The sequence below is a fragment of the Labeo rohita genome, chromosome 14 (assembly GCF_022985175.1).
Source record: "Labeo rohita strain BAU-BD-2019 chromosome 14, IGBB_LRoh.1.0, whole genome shotgun sequence".
Taxonomy (NCBI): domain Eukaryota; kingdom Metazoa; phylum Chordata; class Actinopteri; order Cypriniformes; family Cyprinidae; genus Labeo; species Labeo rohita.
In genome coordinates, this window is record NC_066882.1 from 1959234 (window position 1) to 1982470 (window position 23237).

The 23237-nt window shown below is 35.1% G+C and overlaps 1 protein-coding gene across 1 annotated transcript in view; it reads left to right on the forward strand.

Moving 5' to 3' along the window:
* Positions 1–6046: 6046 nt before the first annotated feature.
* Positions 6047–23237, forward strand: part of atp7a (ATPase copper transporting alpha) — a 29329-nt gene continuing 12138 nt past the window's right edge. The window contains exons 1-12 of the mRNA XM_051127638.1: positions 6047–6379; positions 7532–7658; positions 9971–10430; positions 12910–13596; positions 15651–15875; positions 17774–17937; positions 18025–18186; positions 18460–18536; positions 21534–21756; positions 21882–22115; positions 22230–22321; positions 22401–22528. Coding sequence (XP_050983595.1) covers positions 6360–6379; positions 7532–7658; positions 9971–10430; positions 12910–13596; positions 15651–15875; positions 17774–17937; positions 18025–18186; positions 18460–18536; positions 21534–21756; positions 21882–22115; positions 22230–22321; positions 22401–22528 — 2599 coding nt within the window. The 5' untranslated portion in view covers positions 6047–6359. The remainder of the gene's footprint in view (positions 6380–7531; positions 7659–9970; positions 10431–12909; positions 13597–15650; positions 15876–17773; positions 17938–18024; positions 18187–18459; positions 18537–21533; positions 21757–21881; positions 22116–22229; positions 22322–22400; positions 22529–23237) is intronic.

The following is a 23237-nucleotide window of genomic DNA, read 5'->3' on the forward strand; positions in this document are numbered from 1 at the left end:
ACGTCACCCTGCGTTAAGCCTCTCACCAGCTCAGTGTAATGAGAATCTGGTGCTGTTGACAAGGTAAATAAGGCGTCCTGCATCTCGTCTTCGGGTTTCTGACTGTGTTGACGAATATCTGTTCTCATACAACTTGTTCCTCTGATTTCGTGTTCTGTTGGCTGAAACGGGACAACATGGCAACTGTTTTGTAGGCAGTGAATATGTCTGTAATAAAGTAAACCCCTTAGCATGCAAGTGGATCACTGGCCAGTCTGATTATGAATCATCACAAAATCAGTGTCACAGCTGATCCAAAAAACACTGTTTAGTCATGTAAGTGTGTTAACAAGCGGTAAAAAATAGCTTATTATATAAACATGGTTTAATAAACTAGTAAATATAGGCTAATAGTTAAAACTGTAATACTGTGAAATATTTTTACCAATTAAAATAACTGTTAAAATAACTTTTAAACAGTAGAATTCTCTTCTGCCCACCAGAATTTGATCCAAATACAGCAAAAGCAGTAATATTGTGAAATATTTTTACTATTTAAAATAACTGCTTTCTATCTGAATATATTTTAAAATGTAATTTGTTCCTTTGATCAAAGCTGAATTTTCAGTATCATTACTCCAGTCTTTAGTGTCACATGATCCTTTAGAAATCATTAGAAATTAATACTTTTATTTAGCAAGGATGCTTTAAATTGATTAAAAGCGATGACAGAGACATTTATAATATTATATAAAAGATTTCAGAAGTTCTTCTGAACTTTCTGTTCATCAATTAAACCTGAAACCTGCGACTGGAGTAATGATGCTAAAAATTCAGCTTTGAAATCACAGGAATAAATTAGATTTAAAATATATTCAATTAGAAGACGTTTTTCGTAAACAGTAAAATATTTCACAATATTATTTTGCTGTATTTTGGATCAAATAAATGCAGGCTTGGTCAGCAGAAGAGACTTATTTAAAAACATGAAAAATCTTACTGTACAAAAGTTCAGTGGTAGTGTATTTTTATAGAAAACAGTTATTTTAAATTGTACAAATATTTCACAGTATTACAGTTTTAGTATTTAAAACTGCAAATCAGAATATTAGAATGATTTCTGAAGGATCATGTGTCTGGAGTAATGATGCTAAAAATTCAGCTTTGAAATCACAGGAATAAATTTAATTTTAAAATATATTCAAAAAGAAAACAGTTATTTTAAACAGAAAAAAAATATTTCAAAATGTTACTGTTTTTGCTCTTCTTTAGATCAAAAAAATGCAGGCTTGGTAAGCAGAAAAGACTTCTTTAAAAACATTAAAAATCTTACTGTTCAAAAAATTTATTGCTGTGATCAAAGCTAAATTTTTAGCATCTTTACTCACATGATCTTTCAGAATTCATTCTAATGTGCTGATTTGCGGCTCAAGAGAGATTTATGATTATTGTCTATGTTCACTTTTTTCCACTTTTGAAAACAGTTCACTTTTTTACAAAATCTTTTGTAGCTTACTGACTTAAAATCTTACTGACCCCTAACTTTTGAATAGTATTTATGGTCAGTTTTTTTTTACAGTGTAGTTATACACAGAAAAAGGGTTCACATTTTGAGATGTCTCCTGACAGACCTAAAATATATATGTGGACTACAAAGTGGAATAGTTCATGACTTTAAAAGGGCACGCATGAAGGAAGTGGCTTTACCGTCAACATGTTTCAGTACCAGTTCTTCAAAATATCTTTTGTGTTCACAGAAGAACTCATACTCATACAGGTTTGGAACAAGTAGGGGGTGAGTAAATGATGACAGTAAGTAAATGAAGTATATGAAAATGATTTACATTTTTAGGTGAACTACCCCTTTAACATAAATAGTTAGTATGTTACTACCTTGGGACCGATAACACTGTCCCTTTTGATAAGAGATGACAATAAGTGCTGCTCTGCTTGTGCTCGTTTTCTTAAGTAATCAGTGATGCAGCTCGCTTCTCCCTCTGTTGGTGGAAATAGTCTCTACACGATTGCTCAGCAAGATATTTTGCAATGTATTTTGTGTGGTGTTTTAAAAGTCTGTTTTACTTGGACAATTCCGGGGACAGGACACAAAAAACCGGGACTGTCAAATAAGGGGACATCTGGTCACCTATATTACAGTGGAAATCCTGCTAATTAGCCATTATATCATTATACAAAAACAGACTACATGCAAATCACTTTGACTGTACAACAAAAACACATGAATGAGTAGGCTTATGTAGTATTAACGCAATTTAAAAATCACTTGGTGTGCCTTTCGAGTAAACAAACATGTATCATATAAACAATAACAATCTATTATATGAACTAAACAATAAATCAGTAAAATAAACTCATAATAACTGTATTTTTATTAGTAACAGATGAATTAGAGAGCTCTTTAATCGTAATTGTTTCTAGGCTACACTGCAAAAAACAATTTGTTGAGTCAACTTAAAATAATTTATAACCTGGCTGCCTTAAAATATTAAATTCAGTCAACTCAAAAAAAGTTTATTCAACGTGAAATGTTAAATTATACTAAGTGACAACTTAGATATTTGAGTTGAATCAACTTAAAATTTTAAGGCAGCTGGGTTACTTACCCATCTGTTAAGTTTAGCAAACACAAATATCTAAGTTGTTACTTAGTACAACTTAACATTTCAAGTTGAGTAAACTTATTTTAAGGCAGCAGGGTAACAAATTATTTTAAGCTGACTCAACAAATTGTGTTTTTTATTTTTTACAGTGTAGTAAGAATTAATTTAGAGCGCTCTCTTGCTGCTAGTAGCACAAGACGCTGAAAACATTAAAAGCTGTGGCAAGCCAAATTAGCATTAGCAACCCCCACCCGGCGTTACTGGTCCTAATAGCATTTTCACTTGTAACAGTTATTAGAGAGCTATGTGATCGTAATTGATACTAGTAAGAATTAAATTAGAGAGCTCTCTAACTGAATTATTACTAGTAATAAAGGCAGTTATGACAAGTAATCCTGAAAACATTAAAAGCTATGGCAAGTTAAAGTAGCTTTAAATTTGTTGTAGTTGCATTTTTACTAGTAAGAATTGAATTAGAGAGCTCTTTAATCGTAACTGTTACTAGTAAGTTAAATTAGAAGGCTGTCTAACTGAATTGTTAGTAGTAAAAATGCAGTTAGTATGAGTAACGCAGAAAGCATTAAACGCTATGGCACAATAAATTTGCTTTAAGTTCATTGTAATTGCATTTTTAGTACACTGCAAAAAATAGAAAACCCATATTGTCCAATTTATGCAATCATATTATTTGTAATCGACACAAAAAAATGTGGTTCTCTTCTAAACTTGATTTCTTTGCTTTTGATTAAAATGTACATTCTACTAAAGATGTAATTAAAGATGAATGTGAACCAATCAAGTATTTAAAAATGATTTTTTGGCTAAAACTGTAGTTCCCAGTGTGCTTTTCTTGAGACTTAATGAGGATGTTTTTGAGCAAGATGAGAAAAGCATGAGACTTAAAAGTGTTTAATAGTGTTTGATGTTCAATTATGTTGGAATCATTAGAACTAATTAAATTACACTGGTTTCACTTGTGGAGAAGAGAGGAGCATTTGCTTAGGCTGTGAAGTGGTACAACACATTATTACTGCTTTACTCAAAGCGTATATAATGCTTAGTATTTAGTATGCTATGTATGTACCAATTAGCATGCTATATGTATTATTGTTAGATAATGGCTTGTTAGCTACTTAGTATAATCTTATAATTCAGTTATATTTCAAAAAATGTATAAAAATTGATGTAATTAATCCTGTCTGCAAATCACATATAATCATTTAAAGGGGTCATCGGATGCCCATTTTCCACAAGTTGATGTGATTCTTTAGGGTCTTAATGAAAAGTCTATAATATATTTTGGTTAAAAATTCTCAATGGTTGTGTAAAACAACACCCTTTTTACCTTGCCAAAATGAGCTCTGCAAAAATCTTCCTGTTCTGGTCGAGGTTGCTTTAAATGTTAATGAGCTCTGCTCGCCCCGCCCCTCTCTTCTCTCTGTGGAGTGACGAGCCTGTTTACTTTAGCCGCATTTAACCGCGTTTATGCGAATGCTATCACGAATGCTTTGAGCGAACATAGACACATTTATGTAGACCGGGAGGCGCATTCCTATCACTAACAAACTTAATCCACTGCATCTTCAGCGGCTCAGATGTCGGGAGTAAATGACAACCATGCTCATGTCAATCAACTATCATGGGAGCGGCCTCTGTTGGTGTGACGCCACACCGACAGGCATCTGAGAATGGCTCGATTTGAAAAAGGGAATATTATTTTTACAGATTAATTAAAAACCACAGCATGGACTTTTTTCATTATAGTGTAGATTTGTACATACACTGCCAACACACATTAATGTTCAAACAACATGAAAAAGTGAACTTTGCATCCGATGACCCCTTTAACTGGGTGAATTAAAAATGACTTTCCATCATATTGAAATTACATAAAAAAATTAAATCAAAATCAAATCAAAATTTGTAACCTTGCCGCCTTAAAATTTTAAATTCAGTCAACTCAAAAAAGTTTATTCAACTTGAAATGTTAAATTATACAAAGTGACAACTTAGATATTTGAGTTGAATCAACTTAAAATTTTAAGGCAGCTGGGTTACTTACCCATCTGGTAAATTTAGCAAACACAAATACAACTTAACATTTCAAGTTGAATAAACTTAGTTGACTGAACTTAAAATTTTAAGGCAGCAGGGTAACACATTATTTTAAAGGGGTCATTGATGCCCATTTTCCACAAGTTGATATGATTCTTTAGGGTCTTAATGAAAAGTCTCCAATATACTTTGATTAAAAATTCTCAATGGTTTTGTAAAACAACACCCTTTTTACCTTGTCAAAATGAGCTCTGCAAAAATCATCTCATTCTAAGGGGTTGTTCCTTTAAATGCAAATGAGCTCTGCTCACCCCACCCCTCTCTTCTCTCTGTGGAGAGACGGTCTTGTTACATTAGCCGCGTTTAGCCGCTAAACTTCCTAACTACCACGTTATAAGGAAAGCCGATCGCAAAGATTCATAAAAAAATGCTTATACTCACTTCTACTGTAAGTGAAGCTGGATCATGAATGATTCGCGCAAACATGGACAGATATATGTAGATCGGGAGGCGCATTCCCTTCACAAACAAACGTAATCTACTGCATCTTCAGCGGCTCAGATGTCGGGAGTAAATGACGACCACTATGTTCATTATTACATCCAGCAACACAACACCTCAATCACTCAATTGGAGATATTCTTGTCTAACTTACATCCCTGCTTCGGCATCGAAACAAGGAAAGTTACTGGACTGTGACAGCTGATCTGAGGTAAGAGCTCATGTCAATCAACTATCGTGGGAGTGGCCTCTGTCTGTGTGACGCCACAACAACAGACATCTGAGAACGGTTTGATTTGAAAAGGGAGATATTATTTTTACAGATTAATTAAAAACCACTGCATGGATTTTTCATCATTATAGGATAGATACATACACTGCCAACACACATTAATGTTCAAACAACATGAAAAAGTGAACGTAGCATCCGATGACCCCTTTAAGCTGACTTATGTTGTTTTTTTTTTTTTTTTTACAGTGTACATGATTAAATCATGTAAACCGAACAGTTTTTTTTAGTGTAGTAATTAAATTAAATTAAATTAGAGGGCTGTATGATTAAATTGTTACTAGTAAAAATGCAGTTACTGTGAGTAACGCTGAAAACATTAGAATCTTATTCAGCTTGCCATATTCGCTATTACAGCAGATCTTACAAAACAGTGTTCTGACACTGGTCAGAAACAAGTGTAAATACTTTAAATAAAAGTATAGGACAGTGGTGTGGATAATGAGCTCAAATAAAAATACAGTAGTTTATCCCGTCACAAACTACCCATATGCGGCTACTCATTAAAAACAGCCCCAAGGCGACGCATTACTGAAGCACTTGAATCTGCCACGACGTCATTTACGTCTGCGCAGTTAACAGCGGCTGTTGATGTTCTCGAACACGTTGGAAGATGCGCGTTGTGGTGCGTAAGCCCGTGTGATAACCTCACATTCCGCATGGATTTAACAATCTCCAGCGTGACTTCAGTAAGGACGCAGTCTCCCGCTGTGTGCAGACACTACACATGTTTGTGTCTTGTTCCATGTGGGAAGGTTTTAAACAACTGGGGACCTAAAGGCTACTAGAGACTGAGGAAAGTATATGTTAGCCAGCTAACTGCTGTCTGTCACTGTGAAAGTGACAGTAAAACTTTCCAAACAACTGACTGAAACGTCCTGTGAGGCTTTAACTTGCTGTTACCGTGACTCTGGATGATCACTTCGGATGAAAGGTAAAGAAATCGTGTTTTTTCTGTGCGCTTCGCTGTTTATGTTAGCTGTTTATGTTAGCTTGAGGGCAGAGAGCTCAAACCAGCGACACATCTCCCTAAATCTGCCTGAAATACTGTTTTTTTCCTCATTTACCAGAGAAAAGATGTTTAAGATTTTTATACATAGTGTACATTTTATTAATAACATCCAGTATTTCGAATAAAACTTGTAGCTCTTTTGTAACGGTCAACTGTTGATTATCGAGCACTGATCTGTATTAGTTGTCATGTCGTTTGTCGTTATCGGATTAAAATTATATGATTATAGTTACTGAGGTAACGCTTTATAACAACGTTAATGTATAAAATAACGTTAACAATGAAAAATACACTTGTTCATATACGACAGTTGTTCATGTTAGCTCAGTTTCATTAAATAACATTAACAGATAACGTTAGATTTGAATAAAGTGTTAAAGTTATCATTAAGTAAGATATAATAGTGTTTGTTTATGTTGACGATTGCAGACTAATGTTAAACAAAAGGATCTTTATTAAATGTTAGCGTTAATAGGGTAATTCTTGTTTCATAAACCGAATGTTATCTATTTACAGGGTTTAACCAGTGAGATAAAACACCGACTTAAGTTTTTAAAAATTTTTTTTGTCATTTTGAAGTCTTGTATTAACATATAAAAGAGGCGTGTTATGTGAAAATTGTGTAAATATTGATTTAGTTAGTGTACGTTACCTTAGGCACGTTCACGTATTTTGTCTTCTGAGGCTTTAATTCAATTCAAATTAATTCAAATGTGTCAGTAAAATTCAAAAGGTGTTTAGCGGGATAATTATGCTTAATTGTTAGGACAGCTAAGTCTGTTTTTATGAGACTGTTATTAACATTTTGTTAACTGTTTATGTTTAATCCTAGCAAGAAGTGCTTACAAAGTACCATCTTTTTTTCAGAGTTTGCTTTCAGATATTTTGCAGAAGTGTTTTGATTTAGTTGTATTTGTTTTACTCTAGAAACTGGTTCAAGAAAATGTAAACAGCATGGAAATGACTGATGTTTGCTCTCCTGGGTCAGCTGCTTGTGTATCCAGTGATTGACACTTGAATGTCAATTTTACATACATGTTTGTACATGCCGTCTTGTTTGCTCTCATCTTCCAGAGGAGGAATGGCATCGAGCACTAATCTGTGTCGTGTAACTCTGGGGGTCCAGGGCATGACCTGCGGCTCTTGCGTCCAGTCCATTGAGGGCCGAATTGGGGGTCTGCCAGGTGTCATTCATATACAGGTGAGAGTGACATTAATGCTAATCTCAACAAATGAACATGAAGTTATTATAAATGAGTCGACGTGATGTTTACCTCCATTGTTATTGTTAAAATAGTCTTTTTATGAATATAATTGTAGACATTATAGCCGTGCATTCTTGGCTAGGTAACAAAAGTGGGTTTTAAAATATACATTCAGTCTATAAGCATTTTCTTTAACTGCATCTTCAGTAAAATCTTCTTTTGTGCAAATGTGTTATTGCATGTGTGTATCCGTTTGTATCTGTAGATGCATGGTATATGTTAAACGTATATATTTAGCTTTATATTCAAGGTTTTGTTTGACAATGAAACATGTAATATACAATTTTTATAGCCTGTAATATATCCAAGTTTATTGATCTTTTATCACTCTGAGCTCATTACTGGTCTGAGCATATTTTCAGTTTCACTTTATTAACACCTTTCTCATCTTCCCACAATGATAATCGTTGTGAATGTCATCCTTTATCCCTAAACAAACACATATAAACCTAGTTAAGTGACAGATTAAATTTCCAAGTGTCATTTTTCCATGAATCATTGTGTCAACTCTTGACTCTCTGGATGGCTGACAAAGCAGTCTGACAGAAATATATGGTGGTAATAATATTTACCAGAGCCTTCCCTCGAGCGACAGTCTCGTAATTGAAGAAAGCCACTCGTATGTTGAACTTGGATCCACAACCTAATTGTTGCTAATTCGTCCTGCCCTTTCTCTTAAAACACAGTTGCCCTGCAGATACGGGTCAAATGGGCAGATAATTTAATTGTTTGTTTGTCTAAGATGCTGTTTTAACCTTTAAAAAGCCATCTGGTGGGATTACTATTGACCTGTACTGTCAAATGCCATATACTGTCTTTATTAAACACAGAAACAAACAATATGCTTCTTTCTAAGAGAGCAGGCAAAGTACTGCGCACAAAGAAGCAGCTTGGTTTGGAATTGTGCTTATTGTGCTGAAAACAAACTTCCTGTTGTCTCCGCATGAGGATTTCAGGGTTTAAGGGTCATATGATGATATGAGTGAATCACCAGCGTGAGCTGCTTGAGGAATCACATTGGGTTCATCGTCGCTCACGTGCATTAGTTCAAAAGCTCAAATGCAGATGTAATGATTAGCAAAATGCATGCTTAAAGGGAATTAGATAATACCTACCCTACCTTTCAAAAGTTTGGGATCAGATTTTTAAAGTTTTATAGGTTTTTTTTTTTTTTTTTTTTTTTTCATTTATGTTATCAAAAATGCAGTAAAAATAGTAATATTGTGAAATATTATTACAGTTTAAAATAACAGCTATATATTTTTTCTGTGATGCCAAAGCTGAATTTTCAGCATCAGTACTACAGTCTATTTTTGATCAAATAAACAAAGCATTGATGAGCATAAAACACTTTGAAAAACACACACAAAAAAAACTTACTGATCCCAAAAGAAAATTGCGACGACAAGAAAATTTCCAGAAATTTAGAAGAATATAAAAGTTCTCAATTATGATAAAAGTGTTTTGAAAGTTAGGCTGCATCTTTAAAGTCAACATATGTGACCCTGAACCACAAAACCAGCCATAAGGGCCAATTTTTTGAAACTGAGATGTATACAGTCACTGAAAGCTGAATACATAATCCTTCCATTGATGTATGGTTTGTTAGGGTAGGACAGTATTTGGCTGAGATACAACTATTTGAAAATCTGAGGGTGCAAAAAAACTAAATATTGAGAAAATCGCCTTTAAAGTTGTCCAAATGAAGTTCTTGGCAATGCATATTACTAAGTAAAAATTAAGATTCAATATATTTACAGTAAGAAAATTTACCAAATATCTTCCTGGAACATGATCTTTACTTAATATCCTAATGATATTTGGCAAAAAAGAGAAATCAATAATTTTGACCCATACAATGTATTTTTGGCTATTGCTACAAATATAACCATGCTACTTATGACTGGTTTTGTGGTCCATGGTCACATGTATTTTCATTTATAATTTCAACTGTTATACTAGCGGTCAGTGAGCTTGCTGGAAAGGTTCTCAAGTAGGTTATTTATGTTAACATTCTGTTCAGCGATCTATCTAAACAAATATCATTTATTTGAGTACAGCTGGAATGCTGCATTCGGCAATCAGCATCCAGAACCGGAACTATCTGCTGTATAACAGTGTGTTGTGCAATCACAAGCACATGCTGCATTTCAAGTTACTGGAAAAATGGTGCTCTACGAGTAAGCATGTGGCTTTTATTGGGCAGTTTGATGAATTAGCACATTATGAGCTTTATTTTGTTCCACAGGTATCTCTGGAGCTGACTAATGCAACTGTGACTTATGACCACACTCGCCATAGTCCAGAATCCCTAGCAGAGGCTATTGAAGACATGGGCTTTGAGTGCAGCCTGACAAACGCTACGTCAACACCTGTCCAAACAGAAACCAAAGTCTTCAGCAAAGCAGGCTGTAGCACAGACTCTATCCAGCAGGCACGGAGTGCGCTGGCCCAAACTAAAGGGGTGGTCGAGACGCAGGAGGGCGCCGATAGTCTGGCTGTCACGTTTGCCCCGTCTCTGGTCAGTGTGGAGCGGCTTGGGGAAGTGATGAGCTGCCTGGTTCCTGATGCTGAGGAAGGGCCGAGTTCTCGCAGCTCCAGCGGGGTGGAGGCGGTGAAAATGCGTATTGAAGGAATGGTTTGTCTGTCCTGCACTACAACCATAGAGGGCAAGATTGGGAAGTTAAAAGGCGTTGAGAAGATTAAAGGTATGGCGTTTTGAAGCCTGAGACATTTGCCTTCGCTTCAGTTAAACATCTCCAGTGTTGTCCTTTTAAACTTTAACATTTACAGGTGAATCATGTCAAACATTGTGAAGTTTACATGGTAAAATTATGTTTAAACTCACTGACATTGTGCCGCCTGTAGATAAGAAATGAGGTCTTACACAATCTATACATTGTTAACGCAACATGACCTTCCCTTTCTCATATCTTGCTTAATGTTGCACTAAAGCAAGGTCGTAACTAGAGCTGGCACGATTCCTTAAATATGAGTACTCGATTAATAAAAATCCTCGATTGCATTTTGCCAGCGAAAATAATGAAAGTGGCGCATTCGACAGATAAGAATTCACATGAAAAACATTGTTAGACAGTTTTATAAGTCTGCATGAAATATTAAAACCATTTAAAAATCCTAATAAAGCATAAAGCTTTTGTGAATATGCGCTGCGGTTTAATATGCACTTTATTTTTATGTGTGTAGGTTACGCATATACCTAGGTTATTTTAAGTCATTTTAAAGTCTTTTGTTTGCTTCAGTTTGTTTTCTTGACCACCACCACCACCCAAAAAAAACAGATTACTCGATTAATCGCCAAAATCAACCTTGATCTAAATACTATCTAAATACTTGCTTGTGAAAGGCCAAGTGGTAAGTATGTCTTGAACATTATTTAAATGAAGTTTAAAGAAATAGAATATTAAAGGAAATTCTAGGTCTAATTCTAGTTGGTAAGTAATCATCGCAAATAATATTTTTAAATATGCACACATGCATTTTTATTAGTGTGCTAATATGCCAAAAACACAAAATGTTTATGTATTGTCGCATTCAGTTAGGAATTACGTGAGTCATGTAAATGAGACCATATTTTCAATTCACATTGCTGTATTTGGAGAAAACAGTTAAGTAGTTTGCATCCCTGGATATTACTTTTAGTTGTTGAACATTTTCCAAGTAAAACTGTTGTCAAATATTATATTTTGCTATTTCCATCTTTGAGCCTTGCTCCATTTCATCATGAAAACTGCAGGATTCGTACAAGGTGCTTAAAGTGCTTGTAGTACTTGAATTTGACATTTTGAAATTTAAGGCCTAGAAAACCCTTCAAAATAGCGACATTCCTGAAGAGGTATTTAAAAAGTGCTTTAATTATTGAAAGACAATGTATCTATGAAATAAACGTTTAATTTTTTTTTAATATTAGCACATATCATTTCAAAAACATCATACCTATTTTTTCCGCTTATTCAGTTAGTGTCTACACAGTCTAGCAAGCTAAGGCATTGGTAGTACTGACAATGTTGTGTAAACGTGGCTGAAGACATGAAAAGAGGAACTAATGAACCAAATCAATTGAGTCATTTATGCTCAGATTGATTCAAAGCGATTCACTAGCAAAAAATCAAGTTAAATTAATTTTCTTATTTCGACATTGCTTGTAATGATTTTAAAAAGCACGTAGTGATGGGTGAAACAGCTTTTTGAAACTCCAATCAGTTGAACCATTGGGTTGCAAAATGATTCACTGTTTCCAAGCAGCCCAATCAGATCGTGTATCGCAAATCATTAGTTTCAGATTGGAACTTCAAATCAGGTATTGCACATAATTTGCTTTACATCGGAACTTCGCATATCGTGAATCATTTGATTCATATCAGGACTTCAGAGCGCGTATCACGAATCATTTCATTTAGATCGAACCAGATTACTGAATCATTTCATAAATTGATTTGTGATATGCGATTTGAAGTCCCGATCTAAATCAAATGATTCACTATATGCAAAGTTCATGAATCATTTGTTTCAGATCAGGATTTTGGAGTGATTTTGCAAATCTATTTTTCAGATTTTTTTTTTTTCTTAAACAGTCAAAAACATCAAATCATTAAGGCAGTAAAGTTATAAAAACAAACAAACAAAAAAATATACACAAATACAAATCCCTTAAGAAAATTAATACTTGTAATACTTTAGTAGTAATAGTTTGCATGTGCTTCACTTTATTTTTGCCATTTTTTATTAGTGTGCTTTTTTCTTTTTGTAGAATTTGAAAGAGAAGATGATGTTTGATAAGTGAGATCTCTGATTGAAGTCCTTTAAAAAATAAAAAAAAGTGAAAGTCCTGGAATTTCATTTTGCGGTAGCTGTACAAACCCTGAAACTGATGCTCTGGAATTTGCGCTCTGCTTCTGTGAACAGTAAACCCCGCCTACTTTCATTTGATTGGCCGTCTCAGTCATTTTGACATTTAACGAGCGCTGTTAGACTGCTGAGGCAGACCAGACTAAAAATGTAACTTTTAAACATTTTAGTAATAAAACAACAGAGAACGATAAACCACCGTTGTTGCATGAGCAAAATGTAAACAGACTTTACTTACTGAGATGAGCGTGCATAACTATTGCAAAACACTGTATAATTTCCAGAGTATTGATTTTTGATTTGTCCATCCTTTTTCAGTCTCTCTAGAATCCCAGGAAGCCACTGTACTTTACCTGCCTTACGTCATCACGGTGGACGAGATTGTGAACCAAATCGAGGTGGCTGGTTTCAAGGCTGTTGTTAAATCAAAACCTCGCCAGTTAAAGCTTTCAGCTAGTGAAGTAGAGCGCTTGCTCAGCGCTCCCAAGCAGACTGCTGTCTCCTCTCCAGAGGAGAAGGTTTCAGAGCCGTCCACAGACTCCACGATTACTACATTGCTTCAGGTGGCAGGAATGCACTGCAAGTCTTGCGTGGTCAATATTCAGGACAATATATCCAAGCTGCCTGGAGTGAGTTCGGTTGTCGTGTCCTTGGAGAACAGACAAGCTTCGATTCAACACAACCCAAAACAAATCTCAGTGGTGGAGCTACAGAAAGCCATTGAAGCGCTTCCTCCAGGGAATTTTAAAGCTACTCTCCCAACATCCCCAGAGCCAAGCTTCCACCAGCCGCTAGTGTCTGTAGCGGATATCCACATTGAGGGCATGACCTGTGGCTCCTGTGTTCAGTCCATCGAGGGAATGATCTCCCAGAAGAAAGGAGTGAGATCAGCCCAAGTGTCACTGGCCAATCATCAGGGAACTTTTGAGTATGACCCTTTAGTGACGACCCCTGAGGAGCTGAGGGTTGCAATAGAGGACATGGGCTTTGATGCTTTTCTCCCAGGTAAGTGTTTCTTCTATCTTCTTATATCTTCCCTTCCATTTGTCTTCATTATTGACAGTCGAGGTATTACGAGAATAAAGTTGAGGTATTACGAGAATAAAGTCGAGGTACTACGAGAATAAAGTTTAAATTATGAGAGTAAGGTCGAGGTATTTCGAGAATAAAGTCGAGGTATTTCGAGATTAATGATATAATATTTTGGGAGTATATTTTAGACTATTGCGCATGCAAATTTCGAGAATAAAGTCAAAGTATTACGAGAATGAAGTCAAAGTATTTTGAGATTAATAACATAATATTTTGGGAGTATATTTTAGACTATTGCACATGCAAATTTCAAGAATAAAGTCAAAGTATTGCGAGAGTTTATTTTAGACTATTGCGCATACAAATGGCCCGGTTAGGGAGCACCGGGAGATATTTCAAAGTCTCAGCTTTCAAAATCTGTCAGTTTTCTAGTGAAATACAAACAATGTATTACAGTAATGTGTTTTTCACGCTCTTTAATGTGTCATGACAGATTGCTGTATTCGCTTCAGTTTAAGCAGCATGTCAATCATCTTTCTTTATGATTACAATCATGAGACATTCATTTAATTTAATTTGGCTATACCTTTTTTTTTTCCCATGCCTTCTGATGTTCCTTCACTTTTATATCTTGCTGTGAACTTGAAATAAACAAATTTATAATTTGTATTTTGTGATAAAATTGACATGCATCATACAGTGTGAATATGTAATCATGTAATCATTTAAAAACGTAACGCAGTAAGATAACAAGTATTTTAAAATGTTATATAATCTAATTACAAGTACTTTATTTTTGGAATCTGATTAAGTAATCCAGATTACATGTAATGACTTACTACCCATCTTTGCACATTATAAACATGAATCGTAAAACTGCCAATAACTGGGTGAATTTCAGAGGCATCATGCCCTCATCATGCAACTTCTAAAATGTGTCTGTCTTTGCTAATTTAATATGAATATTGTGTAAATATTGTATATTGAATATTGTATAATATGAAAAAAAAAACCTGGTAAAAGGGTTAGTTTCCACAAGACTTTCATTCATCTTTGAAACACAAGTGAAGATGCTTGAATGAAATCTGAGAGATTTTTGTCATCCATTAAAATCTGTTCCACCATAACACTGACGCTTTAAAACATTCATAAAAAGACAATGTAAAAGTTATCCATATTGGATTGACTTGATGTTTGAGAAACAATGAGATTAGTTTTAATATTTGAGCTCCCATTTACCATATTTAATACCATATCTGAAGACTGACACTAGTTTAAAAGTGCATAACACCAACAATTTCAGAAGAAACATGTCCTGGTCATCTTTCACGACACAAACAGCGAAAATAATAAATTGCGTTTTGCTTTAAGACAATGAAGTCTAGTTTAGGGCGATTACAATTTCCTGGAATGGTGACACTATTGTATTGAGAAAAGCACATTTCCTTCCCAGCTCTCAATACTGTCATGTGTCCCAATGTTTTATTTATAGAATACAGAAATGCAAGTCATCATGACTCTGTGTTATTTAAAAAACATCTCCATTAAAAAAAGTTAAGTGATATTAAATGATGTTTTATTATTATTATTTCTTTAATTTTAATTTTAATTTTTTTATTTTTTTTTTTTAGCTTTTGCAATAATGAGAATTGGTAAGAATTAATAGTTCTTTTATGCCTTTTAGTGAAAAATATAAACTTTTTTTCATTCGTGGGTGAAATATGACCCAGATACGCTCTTGGCAGTTTTTTGAGATTAACCAAACAAACATTTGTTCATTTGTCTCATGCAGTTAACATTTGATGTAGTCTTGTTGTAGGATTGTATAGTTTGTATAGTTTACCTAAAAGGAGAGAACAAATGAATAAGTTACAGGAATGAATTTTTAATTTGTGGCCACAATATCTTGTTTTCTCATGTTATTTCATGCTTTGGGGTTCAGATTAGTCAATTTCAGAATGCATAGCCACAATGTTCTATATTGTCATTTCCAGGTCATTTTTAACTTTGTTCTGTCGTGTTTACAGAGACAAATTCATTGGTGCCTTCAGTGGTCAAAAGCTCATCGCCACCAACACAGTCTGTCCAGAGCTCATCGATATCTCCGGTCTGGTCAGCCGTGAAAGAGAATGAAGCGGAGAATGACGATGAGCCTTCAACAAACACTATTTCCAAATGTTTTATCCAGATTGGTGGGATGACCTGTGCCTCCTGCGTAGCCAACATTGAGAGGAACCTCAAGAACGAGCATGGTAATCTCCAGTGCTGGGTAGATTACTTACAAATTGTAATCCATTACTGATTACAGATTACATGATGAAAACTGTAGTTGGTAGTGTAATCTAGGTTACTCATTTTAGATAATGCATTCTGACTACTTTTTTAATCAAGCTTGTTTTAAACGTACCATATTAATATTAAAAAAAAAAGCAAAGAGACAGAAAATATATCAGGGCTGTGCAGTGTGACCATTTGCGACTGAAAACTACAGCGTGCGACTATGAAAAAATATTTGGAGCGCCTGTGCGACTGACCCGATCGGCATATTTGTGTTTGCGCTGAGGGGAGCATCAAAGGTTTCTATGTGTTTTTGTAACGTTGAGTAATGTATCAGACATATCTCGCCAATCCTTTTTATAAACAAAGCATAGAGAGTGTAAATAAAAGATTCATTGTGCAATGTAGAGAGCTTTGTTGATTATAATGGAACTTTGTAAGATCGTGATGAGTATAAGAACTAAGATGAGTGACAGCTTTTAATGATTTTTAAGGGAGTTTGTAAATGAGATATTGATTTAACACAACAGTTAGATAAACAAAGTTAATATTAATATTAGATTGTCTGACTATAACACTATTGCCTGACTGTGCTCTAGTTTGTCATCAAAAATAGTCTGAAACCAGTCACAAGTGAGCCGCTACGCATCTCCATTCGGTTTATGAATGAACGTGCATTTTTAAATGAATCTAGTGAGTCAATGATTCAATTTCCCATTCATAAAGAGTCACTTGCTTTATTCCTGAATGAATCAGCCATTCGAACGAATCAAGTAATATGATTCGGTAATTAAATCAGTTGCCGCCACCTACTGGCATTTTTAAAGTATCTTTTCAGTTATTTAAATCACTTAATATTTCTGTATTCATAATGTTATATTTAAAACACTAATCACAACATGAATTTATGAATTTGATTGCACTCATACCACATCTGAGCCTCATTAAACATATGAAAATACACCTACAAGCCACTTTTGTGTTGTTCTGTGCCACCTCTGTAGTACAAATTAATTTTAATACTGATTTAATTTGACTGGTAACTTATTTTTTTTCTACTTGTTATTCTGTTGTTTAATTTGAAATGTTAAAAAGCTTCTAAAATATAATTTTTAAAAAAAATTGACATAAAAGATGACATACTTTTAATAAAGTTAGAAAATGGCATTACAAAGATAAAACAAAATTCCCCTTTAATTGACTTTAAGGAGTCAAATATCAAATTGTAATTGGAAGGCTAATTTTTGATAAGATTATTTGATTATTGATTAGAAGGTGCTCCTAAAATTTTGACTGTTCATACATTTAAGTTAAGAGCCCTGTATATTCATTCTTTTATATATCAAAATCATAAAATGCATTAAACATTTCAGAACACCAGGGTTCCCCAAACTGGGCTTAATATAAGAACAGCAGTGGGTTTGTGAGTTGATAAAAAGCTAATAATTAATTAAATTAAAAAAAGTAAACTAAAAATAATGTAAACACTTGAACACCAAAAATATAAATATTTTTATGTTTTCTTGCATGTCAGTGTGATAATTAGGTGTAAATAATTTGGGACAATCAATAAATTATGAGTAATTTACTTCCATTGTGTGAATAATATGTAATCCATTAAAAAGCGATTGTAATCTGAATTTACGTTTTAAAATGTAATATACTCTAATAACAAGTACTTAGTTTTGGAATATGACTACGTAATCGAGATTACATGTAATCAGTCCCTGATCTTTACAAAACAAAATCCTACTAGAATAGAATTGCGCTGTTTTAAATCAGTGATGGTGTCTGAAATTGATCAATAGTTCTCTTACAAAACTATTTAATGTGAATGGCTGTATTTAATGTGACGTGTGTCTTTCTTCCTCAGGTGTGCACTCAGTTTTGGTTGCACTGATGGCCAGTAAAGCCGAGGTTCGATACAGCCCGTCGATCATCGATCCTCAGAGAATAGCGGACTTTATCCGAGAGCTCGGTTTCACTGCTACGGTCATGGAGAACTATGACGGCTCCGATGGAACCCTGGAGCTTGTGGTAAATATGTTGGCATGTCTTATTGTTGGTCTTTGACCCATTTTCTTATCAACAAAAATTGTGGATTATGTTTGTGTTTTTTAATAGGTCAGAGGGATGACATGTGCCTCCTGCGTTCACAAAATTGAGTCTAACCTGATGAAGCAGAAGGGCATCCTCTATGCCTCGGTTGCCCTGGCAACTAATAAAGCCCACATCAAATATGACCCAGAAGTGACTGGCCCGAGAGACATAATCAGATGGATAGAGGTGAATTCACTTTCATGTTCTCACACACACATATATGTATATATGTATGTTTATATGTGTGTGTGTGTGTGTGTGTGTATCTCAGCAATTTGCTAACCATAAAGTGTGATAATCAGTGATTGTTCGTAGATGAGGAGCACTGTTTTCAGTTTGCATTCTAAATCAGTCACTTATTAAGTTGAGTGTCAGTTCATTATGTTCTAGAACAAAGCTGTAAATAATATTATAGGGAACTATGATTACCATTCTGAACTTCCCTATTTTCATGGACAGAACATGGGATTTACAGCCTCTCTGGTGAAGAAAGACCGTCCCGGAAGTCACTTGGATCACAGCCATGAGATCCAGCAGTAAGTACATGAGCGAATAAGAGCAATATGCTACTGGAATTAATTAAAATTAATTATCTAGGGGTCATGACACAAGAAACCAAATTTCCCTTGATCCTTTGACATAGAAGAGATCTTTTTTGCTTAATACATTCTGCAAGTTTTATAACATGATAAATGTCCTCATCATCAATAAGAAATCACTGATATTAAAATCAAGTTATATTTTTATTAAAGTAGAAGTCATTTTACTACATAAAGCATTTTTTTTTGATTGCTTCACTTTCACTTTAAAGGACACATCCCTTAAAAACAGCTCGTTTTAGACAGAGGGTCAGAATGAGGGTTGGAAATAAATAAGTTTGTTTTTTTGTGCAAGAAACTTTATTAACATTATAAGTTAACTTTAAGGAACGTATTAAAATAACAAAAAAAAACTGTGTCATGACCCTTTTAAAACATGATTAACAGTCATGGAATGATGTTTCCAGAGGAATTTAATAAAAAAATCAAAACCTGGTGCGCTGCTTTGCTGTCCACTACCTACCTACAGCGTCTTAGGAAGCTTCATAAGAAAAACAAATCCTACTGAGTGACTCATTTGATGAGCTTTACATGAGCAGCAACTGTTCCATGCAAGTAATGCTCTTCATGATGCACACATAGACTAAACTAGAGTCTGAAGATTTAGGTAGGGTCATTGCCAAACCATTTGTCTTCATTCCAAAGCAGTTATGCAGTGCTGTCTTAATTTTGACAGAACAGGTTGCTGCTGCTGCACCTAAGATGCCTTAGGGGCTGTTCACACAGAACACACGAAAAACACAGTGTTGGGCAGGTTAGTTGGAAAATGAACTAACCTGACAGTTAGTCATCATTAAATGAAGCTTCACTACATTTAGGACACTGAAGCTGTCTTCTTGGGAAATGTAGCAAGCTAGGCTACAGCAACATGGCAAAAGTAGTTTAAAAATTTCATTTTTATATTGAAATGACTTCATTCCAAGTCAGCATTCTCTCAGCAATCAATAAATAGAAAAAAGGCATAATAGTTAAGATTAATTATTTATTCAACAACTGTTCCAAATCAATTTGGCAACAAAAATCAGTATGTACAGGACTGGATTATCCTCTTATTGTGATATAGGCAAAACAAATCTTTGCTGCTGGAAACCTCCTATGACCTAAACTTTTACTTTTTAGGAAATTAAAAAAAAAATTCTTCTACTGTGCTGTCAAAGTTGGTTTTCTGGCTTTATTGTACACAGATACATTTATATAAATGGCAACGCTTCACAATAAGGTTCAGTAGTTGACATTAGTTAGTCAAATACAAAAAACATTAGCCTTTATAAATAGTGTTTCTTGAGTAAAGAAACTTATTCAATCAACTCTTTATTTACCTTCAGACTGCAAACAAGCTGAGATGCTCCAAACTGCACGTCACACTTCATTCACGGGAGAGGCGGGAGGAATAATGAGGTTTGACTAACAGTTTGAGCAGCCAGTGAAGTTCCGTGATTTAGTGGCGGTGGCGTCACTGATCCAGGATCAGTGATCCTTAGCAGTTCTATTTTAGTTGTGCCAAGTCTGCTGTTTTTTCCACAGAATTGGGCTACTTTAACACTGTTGCCAATAATGTGATCTTTATCCCATGGAATCTGAATTTTACCCCTCGGAATGCAAAATTAGGGATATTCATTTCTGTTATTTTTCCTAACCAACAGCCAACGCTCGTTAACCGATCACTGATCATTAACCAACAAGATTATTTTAAATTAGAATTTAATTATTTTAGAAAGAATAAGTGTCTGTGACCCATTAAAAATACCTAAAAAAAAAAAAAAAATTCCAGGGATTAATTTTACATGTGCAAACAACAGAACATGAGGATTCACATGGACGCATCACATTACGCACCTGCAGCGTTTCTGCGAGCGGTGAAAAACATACAGCTGTAATGAATGAATAGGCCTATACAATAAATATATTTTCTTAATTAACAAAACAAAGAAAAAACTGTGCAACAAGTAGCTAGTATGCAGAGTTCTGGTTCATTTTTCTTATTGTGCAAAGGAAGATGGCTGAAAGCCTCATCCTATTTTATTTTTATTTGACAAAAGAACAACGATTAGTTTTGATTGTAATTGTACACAAATAAAAGCAAACCGTTTACAGTTTCAACGTTAGTTTCAGTTTCACTTTAGCCTAAATGAATTAGTTTTGGCTTGTCGTTTATATAGCCTAGCTTCTTATATTTTTCTTTCTTGTTCTTTTCTGAATACTGTTCAATTGAAAGAATTTTTTTGTGGAGTGAGGGCAACTAAAATAGCCTAGCCTATGTTTATAGTGTTTGTAAGCATTTCGCTGTTTCTGAATGTAATAATAAAATGTGAATTAATGTTATAGGCCTACATGATTTATTTATTTATTTATTTTTTATTTTTTCTATTTTATTTTAACCATCCAGCAAACATTTTGAAATTATATTGATAAATTACAGGGAAAAAAATGAAATGGCCGTTTAACTGATTGTATTATTCTGTCAAAATTCTTTCTGTCAATTTACGATTAACCAGATAAAATGAGCATGCCTATCAGAAATGCTTCGGAAAATCTAGCTTGTGTTGATGCTACTGTGTACTTAAACAAAAAAAGAACTTCACTACTTAAAAGCTGTTTGATTCAGAAAAGAGCGATGCTACTGAGAAATGTAGTAAACTAGGAACTACCAAACACAACGCACGCAGTGGAATGGGGTAAAACAAGATCTCAAGATGCGATATTTTTTAAAGTTTAACCTATTTTAACTTGAGCACTGTGTTTTTAGTATGCTGTGTTGTGTGCGAGGTCCTGCAGAAGACATGAGACGCTTACCACGTCTAAACATCTCTGTTTAGCACATACACAATTGGAAAACAATTGGAAAAGTAGCTCAAAAAACTTAAAATGCAGTCTAGTTAGTCAGCTCGCCAGGTATTAGATCAGAGCTAATGTTGGCATCCTGTTTCCTCCCAGGTGGAAAAGATCGTTCCTCATCAGCTTGTTTTTCTGCGTGCCTGTTATGGGAATGATGATCTACATGATAATCATGGATCACCAGCTTGAAACGTCCCACCACCACAACACCACAGCCGAGGACAGAGAGATGTACCACTCCACAATGTTTCTGGAGAAACAGCTGATGCCGGGGCTTTCCATCATGAACCTGATTTCGTTTCTCTTCTGTGTCCCTGTGCAGGTGGGTTACCTGCCAGTTTGTGGTTTATTAAAGCACTTTCAATTGTATGTAAGTTTCTTGTTTACTGAAAATGTGTCAGAACATTGGTATTTAGTAACCATACTGATTTTGTCTGTCTTAAATAGTTCATCGGTGGGCGGTATTTCTACTGTCAAGCCTATAAAGCTGTCAAGCACCGGACGGCCAATATGGATGTGCTTATTGTTCTGGCAACAACGATCGCCTTCACGTACTCCGTGGTGATTCTTCTGGTTGCCATGGTGGAGGGAGCAAAAGTAAACCCCATCACCTTTTTCGATACTCCACCCATGCTGTTTGTCTTCATCTCGCTGGGCAGGTGGCTGGAGCAGATAGCGAAGGTGAACGAGCATTTCCAGTTACACAAGCTATTAATCCACCTGCTTGTGATTATATCTCTTAATTTCCTGCAGTGTTCTGCAGTGGTGTTGATGCTGTTTTGTTTTTAATTGTAGAGTAAGACCTCAGAGGCTCTGTCCAAGCTGATGTCTTTACAGGCGACAGAGGCCACTGTTGTTACACTGAATGATGACATGTCTGTGTTAAGGTTTGTGCATCTCTGTGCTGTTAAACGGAAAGCAGAGTTGACTTTGTTCCACATATGACCTTGTGTGTGTCTCTCTCAGCGAGGAGCAGGTGGATGTGGAGTTGGTGCAGAGGGGCGATGTTGTGAAGGTTGTGCCCGGAGGGAAGTTTCCAGTAGATGGTCGAGTGATTGAAGGACACTCCATGGCAGACGAGTCTCTCATTACAGGTTCGAGAGGGCACTTTTCTCTTTACTAACATGAGTGCAATCAAACGAGGCAGGATAATTGTTGTGTACTCCGTATCCTAGGACTGCATGATGATCGTGTGTTGGTCATGATCACGATTTCTGCTTTTTTCAATTTAAAGAGCTTAATCATCTGTGACGTTTGCCCGCTGGGTATTTTTCATGAAAACATTTTATTTTAATTTGCCACTGGTGCAGTGGTAACAAGCCTCCACAAGCATTCATGGATGTGGTTGCCAGATCTCAAGAGTTTAAATCCCTCTATAAGAGAACCACTGCCTTAGACTTTTGAACCAAGTTATGGGTATGCGATATTTATCATCTGCAGTAATATAGTAATTGTTGTTTTTACGACATGTGAGCTGATATTATGTATGATATTAAGTATGTCACTCACAAAAAAACAAACAAAAACACACCTTGAGAATCCAAAAGCATTCACTGCTATGATAAAGCATATTAGAATGCAGTAGGGCTGGGTTTTTTTCCGATTTTATTGATTAATTCGAGTTGAATGTTTTGCCACGATTTTATTTCGCTATTTAGAAGAGAAATCTTGCCAAACGTTAATTAGACAGTTTGACAATATGCCAATGAAAACAGTAAAAACAAAAGAACAATCCAACCACGTCAGTGCATGTGATTAACCACTAACGTGTGACGCATTCATATTGCTAGGCGCCATTTACAG